General features: G+C 44.2%; 1 protein-coding gene across 1 annotated transcript in view; it reads right to left on the bottom strand.

Annotated features, from left to right (window-relative positions):
- Positions 1–3,605: 3,605 nt before the first annotated feature.
- LOC118023318 (BDNF/NT-3 growth factors receptor-like) overlaps positions 3,606–25,781 on the bottom strand; it is a 177,838-nt gene continuing 155,662 nt past the window's right edge. Inside the window, exons 6-7 of the mRNA XM_035024406.1 lie at positions 5,954–6,112; positions 3,606–5,150 (exon numbers count right to left, since the gene is read on the bottom strand). Coding sequence (XP_034880297.1) covers positions 4,965–5,150; positions 5,954–6,112 — 345 coding nt within the window. The 3' untranslated portion in view covers positions 3,606–4,964. The remainder of the gene's footprint in view (positions 5,151–5,953; positions 6,113–25,781) is intronic.

The raw sequence follows: 25,781 nt of genomic DNA, 5'->3' as shown, positions 1-25,781 counted from the left end.
TCAGCCAACCTTCACTCAGGATCATTTTCGTTAATGCACAGACCAAAAGAAAAAAAAAAAGAAAACAAACACGGACCTGGCCTAGAATGCATAGACTTAAAAAAATGACATCCCCATGTGTTCTCGTTTCGTCTCCTGAGACGTATGTTAAGATGGCGAAGAGTTGCTTGGTTGCTGTTGTGAATTTCACAGTGTTTTGCCTGCGACACATACACACATATATATATATTTTTTTGCTTTGCTTTGTGTTTGTGATGAATGGAGCCAAAATATATATATAAATAAATGAATAAATAAATAAATACATACATAAATAAAGGTAGAAGGAGAAGGTGGGCACAATGCAAAAACTAAGAATATTCAAGAACCTTTGACTTGAGTAGCAGTGATTCATTCCAGCCCCGACAATGAGAAAATACCCTTTCATGTGTTGTCGTATTTAACTACGAATCTCTCCTGCCCCGAATTTTTTAGAATAACATTTGTTATCACAATCTGGGAGTCTCTGCATTCCACAGTTACGCACTGTGAAGGAAATGCTTTAACTTCCATTAGCCATCTGAGGATTGGGTCACCGGCCATTCCCCTCGTGAGATTTTCTGTGATGGGTGAAACCGAACTCAACATTGGAAATGAAAATCCTCAAATGGGAGGAAAAAAAAGAGAGAGAGAGAGAGAATTGAGGGTGTGTGTGTATGGAGTCATTTATTTAATTAGACATACAATTTAATACTATTGGCATTATAGAAGATCCAATTGGCAAAAAGAGAAGGCTAAAAAGAAACATCTGTTCCTGACCAGGGGATCCTTTTGTCATGGCTCTTTGCAAAGGACAGCATTTGTACTGTTGTTGCTTTGCATTCCCACTCAGAGGAATTCCTAAGAGTCGCTCGCCTTGCAGTAGGGTCTTGGACTTCTCACCATTGGCCTGTGAGACACTGGGCTCCCGACATTCCGGTTCTCTTCTGGAATGCTTGGACTCTGAACAGAAGTGTAAAGGGGTCACAGTGGGACAAGGTGAGCATAACACAAATGTGCAAACCGATGACCAAAAAAAAAAAAAAAAAACAATTTTCCTTTCCTGGACCTTTACGTAAGGAGATCTATTTCAGTCTGCATTCTCCTTTGCAAGGAGCCAGGGAAAGGACTCAGTATAGTGGGATGGCTTTGATTCAGTTGTTTTGGGAAGCACATTATCTTAAATATGTCTTCCACCCATGCAGTACTGCACAGAGTTGAGAAGTGCGATGTAGTCCTACCCACATGGAGAATGGAAGCACTAACCGCAATGGGACATTAAAACGTTTTGGTTATTTAGCAGATTTTAAGCGAATGATTCATACTGCACCCTACTTATCATTATCTCTAGTGCTGTGTGCCTATACATTTATACATAAGCCACACAAACACCCTGTGTCTGTGTGTCTGTATATGTATAAATCAAGTATTTATAACACACATATAAATACATGAAAATACCACAGGTAGCGCGGATGTGAACACATATGTATAATATGGATTCTGATAGGATCTTTTATCGCAGAGTTCAGAATGTTTTCTAAATGAGCCTGATTATGATGCTGGTTCAGTGTACAAGGACTGAGCTGAAGCTATGAGCATGATTATATATCACGACGTTTCAGCTGCTTGTCATCTCACGTATTTCCTTTTCTTCTTCCAACCATGTCCCGCTTCGTGAGTTTACCAGCGTGCTTGCTTTCTTGGACCGTTTGTATCCTGGAGTCTCTAGTGGACAGAATCATGAACTTCAGAGTCAGAACAGTTAGATTCAATCCCACTGGTGCCAGAAGCGAGCCTGGAGATTTTTAGCATGCCACTCAACTTCTCCGAGCCTCGATTTCCTCACTTATAAAAAATGGGAATAATTGGCTAACAGATGTGAAAAGCTCCTGGAAAACTATGAAAACAATCAGTATGAAACAATGGTCAGACTGAGTTTGGGCGAGAGAATTAGGTTCGTCCCTACTGCTGTTGGAGTTTTTCACAAATCGGGTAGCAGGCCATGTTCTGTGATCGTTACACTTCAGAACGAGGATGTTCCTTTTCTAAAAACCAAAAGAGCATGAGAAGAGGGGATGGTGGAAGAACTGCGATGACTATTTTAAGCTATTCTGTGGTTCGTTCAATCTGGTATTCTTTCAATGTGAGACGTCTCTGAAATCACATACTCTTGAGACAACAGAGAAAAAAAAAATAATGATCAGCAATATAAATGACTGTAAAACTTTGCACTTGCATAGAACCTTTAATTTCAAGACCTTGAGGGACTTGTCAGAAGGTAAGGAGATTTTTTTTGTTTTGTTTTGTTTTTGTTTTTTGCTTTTTTCCTTCAGAGGAAAACACATTGGAATGGAATAGAATGCTCCCATCTTCTCATTTGCCTTAAACAAATCCTTGCTTTAAAACTGTGCAGCCCTTCTTGAATTTGATCCCTTAGCGTAGTTATCTCCTTTGCTCTCTGTTAAAATAAAACAAGTAACTTGCAGCTTCTCCCCACCCCGCCACCCCCCTCCTCCCCGCCCCCAAGCAGCTGACCAGTCACGCAGAATGACAAACCTGTGCAGGTATTCAGGTCATCACTGATGGAATCTAGAAAGGTTTTGTACAAATCTGCCCCTTCTTTACTGCTTCACAGAGTGCCACAGTGTTTTAACAGTACCATGGGTCCTTAATAGGATATATACGTGCAGGTATATATCATGGAGATATGGCTTTCGTTATATTGTTGTGTGTATTCTGGAGGGTTTTTTTTTTTTTTTTTTTCACCGACAAAGAGAACAATCAACTCAACTCCTGTGTCTCATAGGCCAGTGCAGAACTTGAAGGGACTATAGGGTTCATCTTGTTCAACCCCCTCCACTTGACTGCTTATGCTACTCGGTTTCCTTTTGTTCTCTGTTAATTGACACTTGTATTTTTGAGAACGGGCTCTCAAAGCCTATAAATGGAAAATAAGGTGCTCCAGGAATTAAGGGCGCAAGCAAAACCGAAACAGAGCAATTGCACCTTCAGAAACAAATACGAAATAAAATGTCCTAAGATGAATTAAAATCACTCACTTTCAATCTGTCTTGTGTTATAAAGATGTCAAATTAGCAAAATTCCCCTCACAGAGGGTAGCAAGTTTTCTTGAGGAACAGAAATATTTTTCTTCCTTGGTAAAACCGATCACCCAAATAACTGTAAATTTCTATTTAAATTTACAACCTCTTCACAAAACCCACGACTATACCCAGAAGCACACCTCCAAAGCTCGGTCTGGGCATAGCTTCCCATTGGCATGCTGTGCCTGATTTTTTTTTTAAGTTTTACTTCTTTTAACGGAGTGGAAAAAAACAAAACAGCATACGGACAATGGAGTACACTGGGAATGAAACCTCTCTCCCAACCAGAGCCCAGAGCAGGGTCGTGGCCTATGCACACTGAACATCAATGTATGTGATGCCCCCAGGGTGAGGTTTCTTTTCCCTCGGGGACTGAGTCTGCCCTTCCCACAGTCCCACAGTCCGTTCGACGTGGATGAGGACATCCAGGCTTCAGGGTCCATATTCGCTAAAACCCATCGCCACCCTACGACCCAGAGACATTTATACTCAGCTAATGAACTCCATTAGCTTCCCCTAATTATATAAGTTATACCTTTTATGGATCTGCTCTACATATCAGGGGCACGACGTCTGGAGCGGTAGTTTCTGCACACAAGGTATTAATCGACGAAGACCATGCACAATTTTGCTTGCACAGTTTAAAGGACAGGTGGGGTGGAGGGGAGGGGTCGGAGGGAACAGCTATCTGAAAAGTTCAATATAATGCCTCCGAATTTATAGCTTGTCCTATCTTTTCCAAGTCTTTGGCTTTCCCACCTGACCCTGAAACGATCTCTGGACAAGAATTCACCCATTTTCAGCTAAACTCGACAAAGGTTCAGTGGACAACACCTGGAAAGACAAACCAGTGCTATCACCGAGACCTGCAAAGACAAGACTGTCCGGGTGTGTGACGCGCCATCTTGCGTCTCATGGAAGCCATCTTTTCTCTGGACTACACCCTAGTGTTCCTGGTGATGGGAAAAGAATAGTCCATGGCACAGAGTTCAACAGTCTTTTTACTCCTCAGAAAGCTCCTCAGGGGAAGGTGCCGAATACATTCCTCCCAGCTAACAGTCGCTGGGTTTTTCCTAAGTAGGGACTGACGCCAGCTGATCCCAATGGTTGTCTTTGTTCCTCCCATACTATGGTTTATAATAAATCTTCTTTCTCTCTGGTTTTAATCTCCCATAGATAAAGGCTTCCCAGATTAAACACAGGTTTTCCTGTTTCATACACAGGCTTAAGCCATCCAAAAACAATAAGAACAGTAATAATAATAAATAAATAGAAGTGAATCCATAGAAACTCTCGATGTCTGTACAGCAGAAGTGACAAAGTTTAAGTCAAATATTTGTTTTCCCTTTTTTTCATCCACATCAAAGGCAGGAATACAACAAGGCATTGTTAGTTGTGGTGGGCAAACTGGAATGTCTGCTGATATAACAAATTAGGGTTGTTAAGGCCTTTGTCTATGCAGAGTTAATAGTAATGCAGAAGCCAGATTGATTCAAAAGAAGGGGTAAGGGCTATGAAGCAAGGAAGACCAAAAAAGAAAAAAGACCAAAAAAAAAAAAAAAAAAAAAAGGAAGAAGAAAAGAGAAAACAAAAACTAGGGAAGAAACCAAGGGAGGTGGAAAGAGAGAAAGAGACAATGCCAAAAAGAAGTTCATACTGTGTCTACGGATGGAGAAGTGCACATGGCTTCCCTCTGAAAGCCTCTCGGTGTCTTTGTTGTTAATACTGTCGGAGTGAAGAACAGCAGATTGATGGCATCCAGCGGCAGTTAAAAGACGTTCATCCTCTCGGCCCATCTGAGGAGGTGCTTTGGGAAGGATCGGTCTGGGGGAAAGGGCCCTAGCCTAGAATATCCAGGTAGACTGGAGATGCCTTGGCCAAGTTCTGAAGGAGGGTGTGGATGCCCTTGATGTTCTTCCTCATATGGGGCTCTCGCTGCCAGCACCCCAGCATCAACTCGTAGACCTCCTGGGGGCACGTTCTAGGTCGCTGCAAGACTCGGCCCTGAGTGATGCATTCTATCACCTGGACAGGACAGAGATCGAAGACAGAATCAGACAAGAAGAAAAACAAAACCAATAAAACAAATGTCCGTGCAAGGAGAGGGCTGCCCTAAACAGTTATTATAGGTTGGTAAATCATGGTTAATTTCATTGGTTTATATCCCTTTTTCTAGGCACACCGATGTCACCAAACTGGTGGAGAAATGCTTTCTCTCTGTGGGATGCTCCCACACCTCACTCTGGAATTCCAATGTGTTTTAGTCTTACTGGCCTTCGATGGAGCCTGGAACTTTCACGTCAGGGTGCTGACTGACAAGGGAATTCCAAGCTGTGGAAATGAGTGGAGTTGGGATAAAAGACAGATGTGGGCCTGAAGAGGATGTGAGGTGCCTGACCAAGAAGCTATGCCTCAAGTATAGACAATAGTTGTAAAATAATTGAAATGGGAAAATAAAACACTAGAATGTTCTAGTGAAATGTGCAAAAAAAAAAAAAAGCCTTAAAACCTTATTGGAATACTACCAAAAAAACTAGTTGGATTCTGAAGGTGCCACTTCTGCTACAAATTTACCAGATGAGCAGCACAAAGCGATTCCTCTGTCCCATCACTGGCGGGTCCCAAATGTGTCAGCAAACACTGCTTTTCTTTCTCTAGAACTCTTAAACTCAGGGAGTGACTGGACCTTGGCCGTGACATTTAGGTATAGAGAGGCCATGTGGGAGGTGCTGCTCCCCACAAAGCCACACAACTTTGTCTCCTGGCCTCCAGCTGAGGGACGCCTCTGGACGTCAGCCCTCGGGGGTCTCACCCAGCCCACTGCGCACCTCGTTGTTGGACAGCTGGTACCAGGGCTGTTTGCCGTACGTGAAGATCTCCCACAACACGACACCCAGGCTCCAGACATCACTTTCTGTGGTGAACTTCCTGTACATGATGCTCTCTGGAGGCATCCAGCGAATGGGCAGCATTGTGTGGCCACCGACCTGGTGGAGAGGGGGAGAAAGGAGGCATCAGTCACCCGAAAACCAAGTTCCCATCATCAGGGGGAAGAAGGGTAGAATGCAAATGGGGGGGCACTTTTGTCCTTTCCTTTATTTGTATTTGTTAATTTTAATTATTTATAAACACGAGGGAAATACAATTTCTTTATAAGAAACAAGCAACAGAGACAGAGGGCAAAGAATGGTCAAAGTATTTTTTTCATACTTTTTTGCTGTTCTCTCTTTCTGGTAACTAGATAGGGCAGAAAGAGATGACGATGGGGCGGATGTTCATCCTGGATAAAACACACAGGCACACACACACACACGTGCTTCCTGGTACGAAGGTGACTCGGTCTTCTAATTAACTTTGGCCAGGAAACAAGTAGGAAGCTGTGTCCAAAATGATCCACCAAATGACTCTACTTTCTTAGCAAGGCCGGAGCTTCCTTCCACTTGCAGGTCTTAGGATGAGTGCACAGGGCTGCCTCAGATGCCCTCACACAACCCAGCCATGGGCAGGGCAAAAATGATTAGTCCCATTTTACAGATGAAGCAACGGAGGCGCAGGTTGCTATTGACACAAAGAAGTCAAGTCTTCGGACCCCAAGCTTAGGACTTTCCTCTACTACAATTGAGCTTGTGTACAAAAATAAAGAGATCCAGTTTGGGGAAAGTCCATTTTATGAAAACAGTAAGGCTGAGGCATTAGATGGCAAGAGCTTTACCCCAGCCATAGGGTACTTTGTTCGACAAGGACACTTGTTTATGATTTCCGACTTCCTGGAGAAAAGTTAAGAATTTCATGTTTCGGTTTGTAGCCCATCAGGGCTGTCTGACTTAAAACCATGATCAGATTTCTGCACAGTAGCCCTGTGGGTGGTGGGTCCCAGTTTTCATGCTGGAAAACCCAGCACTACCAGCCCAAACGTGTTGCCGGATGCCCGGGTGACAGGTGAGCACAAAGACAGCAGGGGTTAGACCGTCGGCCCCTGCGTTCTCAGACGGATGCCCGATTACAATCGTCAGCGTCCATTTCTGACTCATTAAAGGAAAGAAACAGACTAACGGTGCCTGAAAAATGCTGCCCAACCCCTGAGCCCAAGGAGCTGAGCGTGTCAGGGATGTGTAACATGCTTGGCGATTTCCAGCGATGCTCTTAGCATCGAAGAGAGCTTGAGTGTCGAAGGAGGAGGGTGTCCTGTGGGGTTTTTTCCTCCATTCTTCTCTGTACAAGGACTCCAGATCTGACAAGTAGGGACATAAATTCCTGGGTCAGGGGTGAGGTGCCCTCATATCTTTACTGTTCAGCCTTGAACACACCCCCAGCTCAGACACTAGGTAGAGGTGGGTAGCCTTCGATCCGCTTTCAATTCTGTCTTTCACTTCTCACCAGGCAGTAAGAGGCAGCTATGCTTCCATGGGCACAGATACCCTTCATGGAGCTGCCCGGGCATGCCTGGAGGTGATGTCAATACTTCCCATCAGGGTCAATATTCAAAACAGAACCTGTGTGGCACAGGCATTGACGGGCCAGAGAGGATGCCGGTGGCCATCTCAGCACGCCGTGTTGGTGCTGCTGGCCTGCTGAGGAACTGCCCGGCTCACGACCCTGGAGCCCCGCGGGCTCAGGACTCTGGGAAAGGAAACGTGCCAATACACAAGGCGTTTCCCCTGTTTCCAGATACTCCCAAGGACCAACGTGGAATGATCGGCTCAGGTGCTGGCAGCCCACATACCAGCAGCAAGGAGAAGCTTTGGGGCGGGTGCAGGGAGCTACACGGTGCAGAGTCCCGTGGAGTGAGAGGTCTCTGCACAGGTTTTTAGTGAAAAAGACATATTTATTTATTTTATGGGAATATTGCAATTAAAATCCAGATTTATGGGGCGCCTGGGTGGCTCAGTCGTTAAGTGTCTGCCTTCGGCTCAGGTCATGATCCCAGGGTCCTGGGATCGAGCCCCGCATCGGGCTCCCTGCTCAGCAGGAAGCCTGCTTCTCCCTCTCCCACTCCCCCCTGCTTGTGTTCCCTCTCTCGCTGTCTCTCTCTCTCTGTCAAATAAAATCTTTTAAAAAAATAATAATAAAATAAAATCCAGATTTATGATCAAGATATAGTTGGTCTGTGAGGGATAAAAAGAGAACTAGGACATTATGGACAAACATGTGGCAACTTTTTGGATACTGGGCCCTCAAAACATTAAGAGCCAGCTCCCCACAGAAGTTCCTAGGTCAGACATGCCAAATATGCTGTAACCTGTAACTTGGCTCACTTCTTGGAGAGTCATGATGCACAGAGTTTTCTTAACGTGTCTCGGGAGTTTGGCGGAAAAAAAAACAGATTTAATTTTGTTTAACTTAGTGAATTAAACTAATTTGAATATGTGTTTGTGGGGAGAGGGAGAGTCAGAGAATCGCTTCCATACGTCTAGAATCAGACAGCTAAACTCCCACTGTGGGATGTGCTAACCTAACAAGATACCATGCTTTCCATACTCCTGCATATACACGCTGGTAATGTCATGGACAACCCTCAGGTTGCGATGTTAGAAGCTGGGTCCCAGGGCACCATTTCCTCGTTGGGTGTCCTTGACTAGTTGCCAAACCCTTGACTAGTTGCTCCAACTATGAGGTATGGGTAACAACTTATACCTCCCAGGGTGATGGTGAGGTAAACACTCAAACAGACAACGTTTGTGAAAGTGCTTGGTGAATTCCAATGCACTAATTTATTCAAGGTGTCTCTCCCTTCCCCGTAACCTTTACTATCTTATCTCCTCCATTCTGGAGACATTAAGAAGAGCCAGTGCACACGACTCTCCTCTGTGCCTTGCTCTGCAGGGACAAGTGCTCTGGGGTTCCTCCGATGGTGGCCCCGACCCTCCCAGTTTCTCTGTCCCATGTTGCTAATGGCCAAAGAAAAAGCTCCTGTTTCCTTTAAAGGAGAAAAAAAGATTCCACTTTTGATTTACATGTTTTCCCATCTGATCATTTGTTTTATGCTTGCAGTCTCTTTGGGACACATTTTTCACGTTAATTCTTTTCAAGAGTCCCTTCTGGGATTTCACACATGCTGTTATAAATAATGCTTTCCTTGTTCTGATGTCAAACGGGTGAGTGGTGGGAGAATCTAATAAAAGTTCAGACAGGGTTCACAAGTTTTCCAAACCCATTTAGAACATTTCTGAACATTTTTTTTGCAGGCCTTTCTCAGCATTTTGGAGCATATCACAAAAGTAGACCAAGGGGGTGGGGGGAATAGAGTCACCGTTGTTACAAATTACTGTCACATTCCAGTCACAGCGACTGGATGGCTTTTGGACTTCACAAAACCACATACTGAGTGGCCACAAACACAACGAGGCATTTGTTTTGCATTGTGCTACCTGGCAACTTGCCCTCACACCCTGGCTTCAGTATCTGTGAGATGGAATGCCACCCCAAGTATGACACGCCGAGTCGGAGCGCTGCTTCGAGAGCCGGACCTGCCACGGTGCCGGGCGGGGCTCTCCAAGGATCCAGGATCCAGGCGGGTCAGGCGCGGGCCCGGCACTAAACTCACCAGACTGAGCTGAAGACAGATGGGAAATCCACGCGGCCGGGGACTTGATTTGGACTTGAGATGTTTATTTTTCTCAACCCAAAACACTGGGGACCTAGCTCCTGCTGTGCGATTAACTAGCTCAGCTGAGTCACTTCAGGTCTGGCTTACTGGTAAAATGTGGACAGGTTAGACCAGCCCTTGATTATTTTTAGCACAAAACGCTGTGGTTCCGTAATCACTCACCACCACTTGGCCCCCATCATTATCCATCAGCACAGAGTCGTTCACTTTTACAAAGAATTTCCACTCAGAATTTCACTTGAACCCAGTAGTTACACTCAGGGGTAGACACTGGTTTGCCTTCATATTGCAAATAATGCCCTGTAATTTCAGAGAGTTGAAGTAGCTTACGTCAGGGCACACAATAATGTCTGCCCACTGGACGTCTTGTACTTGTTCCCACAGGTCGTTCTGTGCATCCTGCTTCTGCAATCTCTAATACATGCCCTGTGTTCAGCCCCCAGGCCCAGTTGTGTGGTGCTTCACCCAGGCTGAACCTACTCATGCCTCTTGGAAGTCTGATCCCCTTTCCTTTCTACCTACTCCCCAAAGAGCTCCTGAATATGAGCTCAAATCACACCATTTCAAGGAACTCTCAGTTCTGCTGCAGCCCAGTGAATTGCCCAAAGACAATCCAGCGCCCCTCAGGACAGCTCTGGCGACATGGCAGGCACTCCTTTCTTTTGCTAACAGATCACCTGCCTCAAGAAAGATGGGTACTTCTCGGTTATATCTGGCCAGGCATGAGGGGGTTGGTTGGTAAGCTTATCATGTCTTTAAGCGGGTTTCTTATGAGTGCTGATATTTGGAGAGGAATTCTCAACATGTTCTTTCAAAGAGATCAGGGTTCACTACTCTCCTATCTAACCTCTAGTAACTCTCTGAACTCCTGACAGAACCAACGTTGTATTAAATTGATAGAAACTGGCTCATCTGTTTGATGCTACAAATAAGAAACATTTAGTGAAATTCATAACTCCTTAAAATTCAACCAAAAATTCTGGAGTTCACATGGAGTATGAGAGCTCCCTGAGTTGTGTGGGGAGCCCTATCCCTTCCGTGATTTGCCTTCTCTGCAGTAGATGGGGGAGGGGGATGGGGGTCTATGGTACTGACCTGAAACTATTTGATCCGGGGAGGAAGGCTAGAAAGATGTCATAATGCATAATATGGAGGACTACTGTTCTACATATAGTGATTAGCCTCTCATATCCTCTGAAGCTGGAGAAAAAGGGCAGACTAAAGAAGAAAGTTAAAGTAGGGTGCCTGGGTGGCTCAGTTGGTTGAGCGTCTGACTCTTGGTTTCGGCTCAGGTCATGATCTCAGGAATCCTGGGATCGAACCCTGAGTGGGACTCTGTGCTCAGTGGGGAGTCTGCTTGAGATTCTCACCCTCTGCTCCTCCCCGACTCACTCTCTCCCCCTCCCTTTCTCTCTCTAAAATAAATAAATAAAATAAATCAATCAATCTTTTTTAAAAAAGAAGAAGAACGCTAAGGAGTGAAGAACACAAGGACTGATGACCATCTTGGCCTCTAATCATTGCAACTTGCTTAAGTCAGTGAAATAAATCAGAACCATGTCTGAGGCCTGTGACCAAAACGAAATTCCATAGTATCTAAAATAAATCAAGTTATGGAAAATAATGGATCTTGTCTTTAAAGCATTTCAAGAAAAGAACTGTTTAGTTATTTCTTAGTGTTTGTTTCCCAGATACCTCATAATTTTGATGGTGACATGGATAGGATGATCTGGTTAATCAAAAATAACCACTGTGCTCTAATTAAAATACCAAGGCCTGAGCATCCTTTAAATATACCTGTGCTCAAGGTGTTTAAGACAATAAATCCTGAAGAAAATACTAGAAGGCCATTGGTAAAATTATCTTGTGTTAGTAATCAATGACTTTACTCTTTTTAAATCAAATTAGACACATCTAATCAGTTCAACAACAATATTTCTTACCCAAGGAGCACTCTTTGGGTACATACTCTTTGGTCACAGGGTAAATTGTGAAAATTCCCTCATGGCTTAACAAACAATATGATTCATTTTTTCCACATTGGAAAACTAGAATTTAGGGAAATCTTGGCACTTGCTGATCAAGTGTAGATACGAACTGGTGACCAATAGTATTAAAGACAGCTCTCCCTCCCACCACTCTTCACACCAGGAGCCTAGGTTCTTTCTCATTTTTACAAATATACAAAATATCTTTATTGCTGTTCTGGTAATGAGGAATGCAGTATCTATTTTCCTGGTGTTCTGGGTAATGCGAGAGGAGGTGACAAGCTTAGCTCTCCTCTTTCCACTGGGATGAACACACAATGCATCTACCAACCTCCCTTTTCCCTCATCATCACCTCTTCCCTCCCTTTCCCTTCTCTTCTCTTCTTTTCTCCTATTGCTTCCATACTTCTCAGTGTGGCCCCTTCCAGGTCTATTTCTCCTCCCTTTCCTTGAGTTTCCTCTCAAATCTCACTTGTCCAGTCCCATTCCAAAATCCCATGTTGCATTTTGTCTTGTCCAATTCTTTCATCTCCCCCAAATGATCATGCCTGTCTCCTCCACAACTCATTCTCCAGCTGCCATGATGTCTGGTCTCCCTTCTGTGTTTAGGAGAGGCATAATGGGAGACTGGAGCCTGTCTCCAGATCCAAAGCAAATGCTTAGCTGGCTTTGAAACCACTGGTGATTTAAAGGTGAGTGATGCTAATCGGGGTCCTTCTACACTCAACTAGCTAAGACCAACGATGCCTGGGAGGCCACTTTCAGCTTGCGGTGTTTAGTCAATGAGTGGGTGATAACTTGTTTGGAGGCCAAACATTTTATTCCCTTAGAAACATTCAGGCCAAAGGGCAAGCCCCATTAAGAGATGATTAGCTGTCAGAGGCTTTTGGCCACATGAAATATTGAAGAGGCTCCTAGACCTCCTTGTCACACCCTATACCCAACTGCTTTGCTTCAGCAGTTTCTCCTGACCTGTTCCTTAAAAATTCATGAAAGCTGTAAACTTTAAGAAATAGCTGGACCTTATTTACTTATTTATTGTGTGTTACATCTGTAATATGAAGTTTTAAAAAGGAGAGAGAAACAATTTACACAAAATATTCTCCTTGGAGAACCTGGAACCACTGTGGTCAGACTCTGGGCACTTTATGACCACATCCAGGAAGATCAGAATCCTTCTATTATGAAGAGTGATGGGATGCTTCCATGGCATGTGGCTACTGAACGAGGGGATACTTCATGGGAAGAAATTCAGCCCTTCCTGCCCTGCCTAGAAGCCCTGAATGAACCCAGCTCAGGTTGAGTCAAGAGGAGCCCTGGTGACAACCTGATCATCATCTCCTTTACAGTGGGAACTGATTATTACTACACTTGGAAATCACTGTTATTTGTAGCCTAGAAATCTCTCATTATCTTTTATCATTACCAGTGTGGTCATAGACATAAGGATTACGGATCAGTAACTTCAAGCTAAGTGTTGATGTGCTGGACCCTATTGCTAACCATATCTTTGCAAATACTTTTTTTTTTCATGGTTAAATCTCTGCTGTCAGAACAAGGCAAATGATCATGTTTTGAAGGGAAAGGTCACAGAGCTAAAATTGCTATCTTCAGACACTCGGATTCTAGGTGAGCAGATAAGGCAAATTCAATACAAAATTTCCTCTGGAAATTGATTTTGTCTTTATTCTACCATGAAATAATAATAAAAGTGATGAAAACAACAATAATAACACCTCATGTTTGTATAACACTTTTTTGCTTTTTCTTATCATTTTCACATCTATTCATTTTATCATTATTTTATGTACCCCAAAATATGTTTGTGAAGATGAAATGATTGTTAAATCACTTAAATTATTAAATGATTAATTGAATTAATGGACTCATTGAATTAATTGAATCAACTGATCAATTAAAGATTAAATTTTCATATTAGAAAAGCTCTGTGGTGCCATCGTGTGATGCCATTTATTCATATAAATGAATTTCTTGAAAAGGCAAAATTATAGGTCTAGAGAACCCATGGTTGTCAGGGGATGGGAATTGGTGGGGGGCTTACTTTACAGGGACACAAAAGAATTTTGGGGGGTGATGGCAATGTCCCACAACTCGGTTATGGTGGCAATTAAGTGATTGTGTTTGCCCAGACTCAGAACTGTACACTAAAAAAGGTGAATTTTACTGTATGTATATTATACCTCAGTGAACCTGACTTTAAAATCAATCAATCAATCAATCTCTTAGAATAATGCTCTCAGTACATAGTAAATGTGCAAAAAAATACTAGCTGTTGTCGTTATGCTAAGTATTTGATTCTTGATTCTTCAGTAATCCTGTGGGGCTAGTTAGACATGATCTTTTATCCCAACTTAAAAAGTGAGGAATCTCCAGGCCCAGAGTTGAAGTGATTTACCCAAAACAAAACAGCTAAGGCATGATAGTGTCTACAGCAGGACCTAGATCTCCAAATGCATGGCACCCTTCCCATTCTGTCTCAAGTCTGACATGGAGTCAAATTCAGAGCTAGGAAAGGCTCTCTGTATTAGTCTGCTTGGGCTGCCATAGACTGGATGGCTAAGACAACAGACATTTATTTTCTCACATTTCTGGAGGCTAGAAGTCCAAGATCAAGGTTCCAGTGAGTTCAGTTTCTGGTGGGAGCTCTCTTCCTGCACAGAGCTTGTATGTGTACAGAGAGAAAGTGAGCTTCTGCTGTCTCTTTTTATAAGGATACTAATCCTATTGGATCAGGACCTCACCCAATGACCTCATTTAACCTTAATTACTTCTTTATGGGCTCCATCTCCAAATATCTTCACACTGGGGGCTAAGGCAGGAGGACATAAACATTTAGTCCATAATACTCTCCTTGCCAACACTCCTCCTTCTGACTCCAGTACATTCTGGGAAAGCAAGAATAGCTCTACATACTAGGAGCTGTGTAATTCTGGCCCAGAATGCAAATATGTGGTCCTTTATCAGCATCTTCATGTCCCCAGACTGAAGGTTTGACCCCATTGTTCCTTTCCCTCCTGGGTAACTCTTGATTATTACTAACTAGTTCTAAAGCTTAGCAAGCGGCTTGACCTGCTGTTGTCCCACAGAAGATTTAGTTCCAGTGCAAACCTTAGGGCAATCTCAATCCTCCCCCTATCGCTCTATCCCCTCCTCCACCTGGGGTTCCCTGGGAGTGGCTAAGGGAGAGCAGGCAGACCCTGGACTCCCTAGTGATGTGAAGATAAAGGCAGAGGGCTTCCAGGACTCCATGTCGCCGTAAGCGACATCTCTCCTGGGTCCCATTGTCTCCTGCTTGTGCACTATATATAATTTAAAGAACAAAGAGCCCAGTCTCAGAAGTGACTGTAGCTTCATCTTATTTTACATCTGGCTCTAATCAGAAGCAAATTAAGTCATCTCTCAGTAAAGCATAAAACTACAGTTGCACCGACGTTTAAGAATCACATTCAAATCTAGAAGCAAAGATTTCCATCTTAATAATAAAGTGAAATTAGAAGTAACAACATGTGTCCCCCTGCCTCTGCTCATCACCCCCAGCCCCATCCCACTAACTCTTATCAAACTTGATGGGGAGTTTCCTGAGGGGGTCAAGGGGAGGATGATGCCTATGGGAAGCACTAATACAGCACGCTGGCTGGAGTGTGATTCTTGCACTTCCACATCACTCAGCAATAGGAAGTTGTATATTCCAACCATATACATTTCATCAAGCTGCCATTTTTAAATGTTCAGTGTTCCTGAGCCTTTTATTGCCTCCTAAGCATTATGGTTTTAAACCCACGAGACCATCTGACTCTTTAACATTTGAGACCAAAGCACTGCACCCTTTCACGATGAAAAGCCAACAGGGACCAACATGCGCTGAGCAAAGGCAATCAGAAAAGTGGGAGCAATGTATGTTCATGTCATTGTCTACGTTAAGATGGTTTCAGTGTGTTGGTTCGGCATGAAAATTCCAATGTGAAATCGTTTCTATGGAAATAATTCAGAAGAGCTGGTATTCCAGCTAGCTTTTACAAAGGAAGAAATCAGTGATTTGTTCACAGAGTAGGAAAACAAAACAAAAAAAGCTTCTCTGTAATAGAATCAGCACTCTCCATATCAGCGGTGATTACTGTGGTTACTGCTGTCCTGGGTGCATCAAGTCCAGTAAGTGGAGAGATCAGGTTTCTGGGTGGACACCATCCATCTGTCCCCCCATTAACCCCAGCCCATTAGTTAACACTGAAGACCATGCCAGAATGTACATTCCACCATTAGCCTGAGATGAAGACTTAATACACCAGAGCCAGTTTCAGATGAATAAAGTCTTCTTTCCTCCCAGCTGCAGACGTTCATTCTGATAGAAAAACTGATGTCTTGTGTCCACAGGAGTGTAACGATAATGAGAAAGTTGCTTCCTCCAGGGAGCTCTGAATGCCTACCTGGGCATCATTATGGTCCTTTTCTGCAATGTCTGTGATACATGTGGTGCATAGAGATTGTGACCTGGGTTACAAAAGACCTGTGATTTCTTATGATGATCATGAGAGTTAAGAAATAATATAAAATTAACTCTCAATCACCTATTCTGTGCAAGGCTCTGTGCTAAAGACATTGCCTTTAATTTAAATTACCTTTAATTACCTTACATTTAAAATTCAGCGATCTCCCATCTCTCCAGACATACCTACAGACAAAACATACCCATAGAAAGTGCACATGTTATGAGCACTGGAGCTCTGTTTCTCACCCAAGATAACAGCAGCTCGGTGTTATAGAAAACCAGTGTGGTGTCACTGGGTGCTTCTCAAACCTTTCCACCAAAACACCCCAAACCACAGAAAGAAGTAAAAGACCAGGGTGTGGGGAATAACTGGGACCATATCTGTGGCTCTAGCCCCAGGTGCTGACGGCAAGTCTGGAATTTCTTCAAAGTTCTATGTTTCATCTTTAACATCTGATGTAATTGTTGCATTAGACTCCACGATGCATTATCAAAAGTAATGATTCATCTCCAAATCATTTATGAAAATTGATGCTTTAGAAATATGGGCCATGTTCATTTTTTGGCTTCATGGGTCTCTGGTTTGAACACACCATCCTGTGTTCAAAGGCTACCCAGACTCCTGGTTGAGAGGCATTGGTGCAGAAATGCAAGACAGTGTGTCCGCATGGGAGACCCACGAAGCCACAGAATGAACATGGGTTTGGGAGTCAACAGACCTGGTTTCCTGTTCTAGCTTAGCCACTTACTAACTACATGAACATAAATTACTTTATATCTTAGAATCTCTCTTTTGCATTGAAATAGGAATAAAACCCATAAGCCAAAGGTAGCAGTGGAGTAACTGTAACAAGTCTGCATGGGGATTCCGTACAGCCCTGCCCACTCCTGACTGGTCCTGAGTTTCCGAAGGGCACCCTTCACTCTCTGGTCCACATAAACACCCCCTCCTGGAGTTGTCCAACATGGCGCCCCGCATCAGAAGCCCAGGGCTCTATTCTGGTGCTTACATGACTCTCCATGTGACTTTGGTAAGTCATTGCGTCCCATAAAGCCATTGGTTTTTCCTTTATGGACTGGAGATGACACTACTTACTGTGTCACATCTGGGAGGCTCAAGTGAGGTCACCAACATAAAGCATGGTGTAAGTAGTAACACCCACCCCCCTTGCAATCTCTCATTAATCTTGCTTCTTTTCACGTACTTTTCTCAGAGTACATTTTAACAAATCTGTATTTAGTTAGTGCCATGTTCACTGTGGGGAAACAACATTGGATAAGCTTAGGTCCTTGCCCTCTGGAGCTTGTTTTATAACCACAATGCCAGGCAGAGGATTGATGCCATAGTGGGAATGTGAACGACTGGCTATGGATCATGATACTTGTGCAGTTTGGCCAACAGCTTAATTTACCGATGCTTTCAGCTCCCTTCCACTAAGAGGTATATATTTGGATGCCAGAAAACTTGCCACCATGTCCAGAGGGTCACAGGAGGGAGACTACTGGGAAATAGGATGGGGAGTTTTCAAAGCAAATTGATGAGCTGATCCTCACTGAACCTCCTCAGAAGAAGGAGTTGGCTGCAGCGCCCCAAAGATGCTGTGATGGCTGAGTTGTGCTCAGCTTTGTGGATGGAAGTTCAGCATGGCCATGAACTTTACATACATTATTTCAGCAAGCTGCACTCAACTGCAAACCAAGCCAATGCAGCAACGAAGAGGGCACATCAGGTAAGGATTGTCAGCAGCCGCGTGTCACTTACCCATGGAGGGAATTTGCTTTCCTCACTTAACAGGGAGTCCTGAAGCATGCAGTCAAGGGCTGGTGGAATACTCTAAGAAGTCCTCCAGCGGTGCCTGGGTGGCTCAGTCGGTTAGGCATCTAGTTCTTGATTTCCGTTCAGGTCATGATCCCAGGGTTTGAGGTCAAGCCCCACATTGGGCTCTGCTCTCAGCATGGAGTCTGCTTGGGATTCTCTCTCTCTCCCTCTCCCTCTGTCCCCTCCTCCAGCTTGTGCACATACTCTCTCTCTCTAAATAAATCTTGAAAAAAAAATAAGTCCTTCCAAGGACCTTCCACTTCTTTCTGCCTCTATTTTGATCTCCTGGCTCCACTCTCTCCTCCCTGGGCCACTGCTACTACCTGCTAACTAGCCCACCCTCTTCCCTCCTGATCCTCTGTCCATACACTAACCAGAGCAATAGTCTTAGAGTTTTAGTTGTATCAAACCATTTCGTTTTCTGCTATAAATTTCTTTAATGACTTCCCATTGCCCTTAGGATAAAATGAAAAACCATTAAAGTGGCTGCTAGAACCCCTGTTGATCTCAGTACCTCTTTCCCCAGTCTGCTCCCAGTGCTTGACCCCCTTTCTTGCAGTGACCCGTCCACTTTGGTCTTCCCTCTTTCTCTTAAATGTCTTCAGCACTTTTTCACCTCAGATCCTTCACACATGTAGCTCCTTGAGTTTTCCCTCACTTCTACTTGTCCCTCAGGACTTAAATGCCATATTCTTAGACATCAGAAGCAAGTGAGACTATCAGGTAGCACGACTTACTCAGCACCAATCTGTTGTAATGACGTGCCTATTTGTGTAGCTACATGTTTGCAATCTAACCTCGGCCTCTAGACTCCAAGCTTCATGAAGGGTGCCCTCTCCGGTGCTTGGATGCTCAACAGGTATTTGTCAAATGAAATGATTGCATCTGGCTGCCTCAGGGAATGGCCCATACTACAGTATGGAATAAATATGGAAGGAGAACCAGGGCTAAGGCCAGAAAGACAGCTTCCTGTCCACCCCACTCAGGGTTGTCAGCACAGAGCCCTTGGAGCCGAGAGGGGTATCCAGAGGGGAAAAGGAAAAGACAGACAGTAGCTGATTTGCTTTAGAGAACGACACCCGTTTCTAATTTAAACTGTAAATAAGGAATGGAACAGACATATGTTGTACACAGAGTAAGAAACATATGGGACAAGTTACCAAGAAAAGCTGTGGAAGCTGAAGATTAATGGGGCCGAAGTGACCCATTGGTAGAGGAGAGGGCATGGGTGCTGGGGAAAGTCAGAGAGAATGGAAGGGCTGGGTGCCCTGTCCCACGGGTTCCCTTCCCTTTGCTCGTCCCCCTTGGCCACCCCAACTTCACTCCCTGAAGCCATCCCACTTTCAGAGGCTACCCCTGATGGTCCCACTGGAATTTCCCATGGAAGCCTCCCATGGGAAGAATGTTGCTTGAAGGTAGAGGAGGCTTGTCCTTGAGTGGCTTTGGCAGGGCACCACACCTGTTTAGTCTCACCAGCTGGAGAGAACAATGGGGCAGAGGGAAATTAAGGAGGGGGTGTCCACATCTCCCCAACCATGCCCCAGCAGTACCACTGCCTCCTTGCAACCTGCCCTCTGCCTCTCACCTACTACCCCAACTCCACAACCTTCAATCATGACCAGGGTGCTAACAACTAAAATTCAAGTAAAAACCAAGCCCCCATACCTCAAGGGACTATCCACTTCCATCATAGCAGATAATATTAAGAAAAGCTATTATAACGTTATTTGGATTCTCAAACCTTTATTGCACTGAGTACAAATTGACTTTTTAAATTGTTGAATTGAGAATCATTTGTTTGTCTTGGTATCATTCACTCATTCAGCAAAATTTTTTTGAGCTACCTGCAGGGTGCTGGGCATTGTCCTAGACAGTGGGGACATGGATGTGAACCAGTTCCATGTCCTCATGAAGCTCTCATTTTAGTGGGAGACACAGGCCATACATAAACAGATATCTATGCATGATTATGTCAGGTGGTGATAAATACTACGGAGAAAAGGAAGTAAATAGATTGAAAGGATAGAGAGGCATACTAATTTAAATAGGAAGGTCATCAAACACTCTTCTGAGCAGGTGATATCTAAGCAGAGATCAGAATAACAAGACACGCAAACATCAGGAAGAAGTGCATTCCAGGCATTGGGGCCAGCAAGTGCAAAGGTCCTGAGGTAGGAACAACCTTGATGTGCTTGAACAATAAGGGGGTCAGTGTGGTTGGAGTGACTGTGGCAAGAAGGCGAGTGTAGGAGAAGAGGTGGAGTGTTTACCTGGGCATCTTGTATGGGGTGTGTGTGTGTGTGTGTGTGTCTATATATCCATATCTGTATCTATATTTAAATTATATCTTCACTTTTATATCTAAATAATATGCTACATCCAGATAGTATTTTAAGGCAAGCTGTTTAATACTATTTTACAATAAACACATAGTCTATGACCTAGCTACCATTACCATTTACTAGGCAGGGAAACTAAAACATAGAAACCCAAGACCATAGTCAGAGTCAGGGTCTGAGGTGACAATGGAAGGCAGATGTTTCAAATCCACTGAGCTTGCCTCTTTCTCTTTCACTTGTGCTTTAAGTTTGCACCACTTGCCCTAATCCACCTGGTGGCATGGCCAGCTTTGTAAGCCAGTGACAGCAATCATTAGTCACTTTCTCTAAGCCCTGTTCACGAGGAAATCCCTTCTTCCCTGATCCAGAGAGGTCAACAAGGACCTAATTGCACCACCACTTGGATTTAGGAACTGAAGTAAGGTCTGACTGTGTGGGTCTCCCACCCCTTTCTTTCAGTGCAAGAAGGAAGAGGCAGTAGTCTTCAGTAGCACAGATGCATTCCTGAGTTTCTCACAGCTTGGAATCTCTAGGATGCTTAGTTATAGCCCCATTGGCATTCAGCCTTAAGACTGATGCTAATGGTCCCTGTATGTTTCTCTCTGTCAGTACATGAGCAGGGGGCACCTCTATGTTACTACCTTGTTTTTCCTGATTATTTCCCAATATTCCACCAACTATATGGTCACATCACTGCCGAGGCACCCTTTGACTCCTGAAACAACTTGAGTTTCCTTTAAGGAAGAAAGTTGCCCTGTGGTATCCCAAGGGGAGAAGAGAAAAGATTTCATAACACTGAAATCCTTAATGATGGTCCCTTAGCATTCCTTCTGCATCTCCCTTCCTGTCTCTATCCCTTCATCAACCCCTACAACCATTTTTCTGCAAATTCATCCCAAGGTCTCTCTCCCCAGATATTACATTTTGTTGATATCAGAACATCTATTTAGGTAGAGATCATTGGCATTTAAGATACTATATTTACTGATTAATATCTACTTGAATCCACTTATGGAAATAGCTTCATGAAACATATAAAGGTCTTTAAGTACCACTATCTACTCTATGAACACAGACTCAGGGAAAACAATTCCCTCCAGCCCAGATTTGTCTTTTGAGATGAAGACAAGAATGCTCCAGAGAAGGGCAAGGTTTATACAAAACAAAAAAGCCACTGCAAATTAACTCAAAACTTCAGGAAAGACGGGGGTGATTCCCGACTCAAAGAAATTTTAAGCAATCTGCCCCTTTCCAATGCTGGTGTGTCCTCTGCTTCTCCAAGGGTTCAATGTCCTCAGATCCCCCGCTTTTGAACCCTTGTTCCTCCCCCATCTTCTGAATCCCCCTAAATGGCACCACCATCCCCACCAACCACCACTATCTTTGTTCAAAGCTAAAATCCTAAGAGTCATCTTGGATTCCTTATTTCCCCTTTTCCTCCACATCCAGTCATCACCAGGTTCTTTTATCTGACTGCAAAATATACCCTGAATGCACACCCTGCCCGTTTCCACCATAGCCACGTAGATTTACGCCACCGCATGCTTTCACCAAAGCCTCCTCTGAGCGTTCAGTTCCACCCCAAGAGCTGTCCCAACTCAGTGGGGAATCTACCTGAGCTCCTCTCATGTTAGCCTGGGCTGCCTCATGTTGAGGGCATCACCTGAAGACAACCTAACCCTGTCCCCCAAAACTCCATGGTTTCAGTGGCCTGTCCCTGCTGCCTCTGCCTCACAGGAGCGACTCACCAAATGACCTCCCTTTTTGCCCCAGGGGCCAGATTTTACCTTTGTCCCTCACTGTAACTAGATTTGAACGAAACTTAATGCTGGAACAGTCAAATAACTAAAAGTATATGCTCAGGTGGTTACTTGTTCATGGTCCATACTTGGTAAAACTTCCAGAAGACAGGAACACAGATTTTTTGAGAAACGTGTGAAAGGCTTTTTACCCATTTGCTAAACACTTTAATGGTCACTTCATTGCTTCTTTAAATTAAATCACTAAAGTTGCACCATTATTGTAAAGTGGGAAAAATGGTTACCCCTGGAGGGAAAAACTAGGTTCAGCAGAAGAGGAACCCAGAGTGATCTTTATAAAGTAAAGCACTGCAGAGAGACAATGGCAACTAATAGCATGTGGGAAGCCCTGCACATCCACACATCTGAGGCTCACACCAGACATGAACCGTGAGCCTCACGGGTCAGACTCTTAACGATCTCTACTAATGAAAACTCAGCCAATCAGAACTGGCCTCATTTTGATAGTTATCCTCTTGGGGTCTTCAGAAATTACAATCGGGCTTGCTTTGCATTTATATCACCCAAGTCCTGGTCAGGAAAACTGGGAGCTGGGCAGTGGGGAGGGGGGAGGAGTTTATTTACCTGGAGGGAAACAGGCTAAGATGTGGTCTGACACCATGTTCAAGTGATGAGGCGGTATCACCAGGGGAATAATGCTTGGCTGCTCATCACCAAGGGCAGGTCAAGTAAAGGTGAAGGTGAATTGTGGCATGAGGATCTCATGCTTGATATAATTGCTTTTTGACGTTAATGGCCAATAGGTCATTAATTGCTTGAATGCTCAGATGGGGGTGGCTGTGAAGTCCCCTTCTCTCTATATCTCTGATGCCCTATATTAAGATCCCCAGGGGAGCTTTTCCAGGTGTCCCCCTGATTTAAAAACTCGGGCCTTCAGCTGAGGGAAAAGGAGCGCTGGGTAGCCCAGCACCATATCTGACGGAAGGATTAGAGTCTTGCTCTAATAATAAACCTGCCCCACGGTAACCACCACCACCCTAGGTCCCTCTCCTCCTTGGTCTGTGGGGGGGAGAGAATGGGGGAGGGGAGTGAGCAAGAGCAGTGGGACTATTGGCCTGGGGCCATTGAAATGTTCTTGTAGAGGGGTCATCTCTTTCCTTTCTCTTCTCTCTGCTCTCCCCATCCTCAACCTGCACTCAAGGAAAGGCCTTCAAGAGAATTCTTCCCATAAAGGCTGGGGGTGCCTTAAGAAGGGAAGACTGGGACCTCATTCTGCATTTGGGCCTCTCTTTGGGCAGCAGACTGTGTGCACTGCAAGGAAAAGGGGAAAGACAGCAGAGCTGAAAGGGGCAGCAGGAGAGCCTACGCCCCCAGCATTGGGAAGGGCAAAGCTGTGTGGGTATCTCAGGAGTTAGTGGGCACTATGGGAAGTGTCTACATTTGAGCCTTCTGGTCTGTACCCTGGCTGCTCCTAGGGTGACACCTGACCCCTGGAAGTGTTAGCAGAAAGCAGTAATGGTAAAGCAGAGGATGACAACAGAGATGTAAAGAGAGGTTTGCCCTTTATCCTCAATCCCTCCTCTCAGACCCTAACCTTGTAGGAACTGGAGACAAGATGAGAAGGGAGAAGTCTAGCCTGTGATGCTGGATGGAGAAGCTTTGAATCTGATAGAAGGACAGTACAAACTGGATGCAACTGGTTTTATAGCTGAAGGTGAACAGAAACTCTTGGAATCTATCCAAAATGCTCTCTTTTTAAAAAGATTTTATTTATTTATGAGGGAGAGAGAGAGAGAACGAGCACATGAGCAGGGCAGGGGAGGGGCAAAGGGATCTGGAGAAGTAGGCTCCCTGCTTAGCTAGGAGACTGGCACAGGACTCAATCCCAGGACCCCAGGATCCATGACCTGAGCTGAAGGCAGATGCTTAACCAACTGAGCCACCCAGGTGCGGCTATACAAGATGCTCTTATGTGCTGGGAAATAATTGGCCTCAAAAGCGTTGTGATGCATACCACTCCACACCTATTAGGATGGCGAAAATCCATAATGCTGACAACACCAAATGTTGGCACAGATGTGGAGCAACAGGACCTCTCATTCATTGCTGGAGGGGATGCAGAATGGTACAGCCACATAGGAATGCAGTTTGGTGGTTTCTGACAAAACTGAACATGCTCTTACCATATGATCCAGCAATTGTGTGTCTTGGTATTTAGCAAATGAGTTGAAAACATGTCCACACAAAAATCTGCATCTGGATGTTAACAGAAGATGTATTCATAACTGCCAAAACTTGAAAGCGACTTGAAGATGTCCCTCAGTAGGTGAATGGGTAAATCACCTGTGGTCCATCCAGACAGCAGAACATTATTCAGCATTAAAAAGAAACAAGCTACCAAACCATAGAAAGACACGGAGGAACTTTAAATGTATATTAGTAGGTAAAAGAAGCCAGTCTGTAAAGGTTACATGCTATATGACTCCATCTATATGACAGTCTGGAAAAGGCAAAACTATGGACATAATAAAAGATTGAGAGTCTGGGTTGCAAGGGGCTCAGGGAAAGGAAGAATGAGTAGGCAGAGCAGAGAGGATTTCTGGGACAGTGAAACTACTCTATTATAATCGTGGCTACATGTCATTATACACTTATCAATATGCACCACCAAGAGTGAACCTTACGGAAGCTTTGAACTTTGGGTGACAATGCATCGATGTAGGACCATGATTAGAACAAATGTACCATTTTGGTGGGAGACAATAGTGGGGTAGGCTGTGCATGGGTGGGGCACAGAGGATATGTGGGAATTCTCTACTTTCTACTCAGTTTTTCTCTGAACCTAATGCTCCTCTAAAACATAAAATCTATTTTTTTTAAAGCATTGCATTGAGGGCATGGGCTGTGGCAGTGCCTGAGGCTCCATCGCTTGGTTTCTATCTGTACCATTCAAAAGCTCAGGAAAGGAGGTTGCTGGTCCTGCCCCAACCTTACTATGATCCCCTGGCATTCACAGGACTGTTCTGGGTGGGTGCTGTTCTGTAGAAACTGAGGTGCAGAATTGTGGCTTGGAGGAAAGTGACAGAGAATACAGCTGGATGGACGCTGGCATGGGTAGCCTGCTTTCCCATGCCTCGGGGTGGAAGTCAGTGTGGCCGGAAGTCCATTCTCAACAGGAAACAGAGAACAATGCTTCTCGGGAGTCTCCGAAATGGGGACATTGTGAAGGCTTGGGAAGGAGGCCAAGAGAATATGGGACCGAACCATTCTTACCAAGATAAAATTAAGTTTACAGTAGAATGTACGCACTGTTTCTTCCACATATGACTTTAAAAACTTTTTTAAATTTTGGTAACTTGATACCTAAACTTGCCAGGAGGATTAAAAGAATGTTGGGCATATCAGGATAGCAGTGGTGCAAGCTAGAATAAATAAAGATGAAGAAGTAAAGGATATTAATGAGAAGCATCTTTAATTATTACAATTTGTGTCTTAATGGGCGGATATTGTTGGCTGTATCATAGTTAAAGATATTAGAATGATTTTAGTCATAATAGTTCTTCCTTAAGGATATTAGACTCTTAATAGGAAGTACAAAAAGAGCTTTTACAGCTTATTGATGGGGACGATTCACAA

Source organism: Mirounga leonina, unplaced genomic scaffold (genome assembly GCF_011800145.1).
Source record: "Mirounga leonina isolate KUSES-001 unplaced genomic scaffold, KU_Mleo_1.0 Mir_179, whole genome shotgun sequence".
Classification (NCBI taxonomy): Eukaryota; Metazoa; Chordata; class Mammalia; order Carnivora; family Phocidae; genus Mirounga; species Mirounga leonina.
Note: the sequence above shows the minus strand (reverse complement) of the source record. Positions and strands in the feature narration are given on the sequence as shown.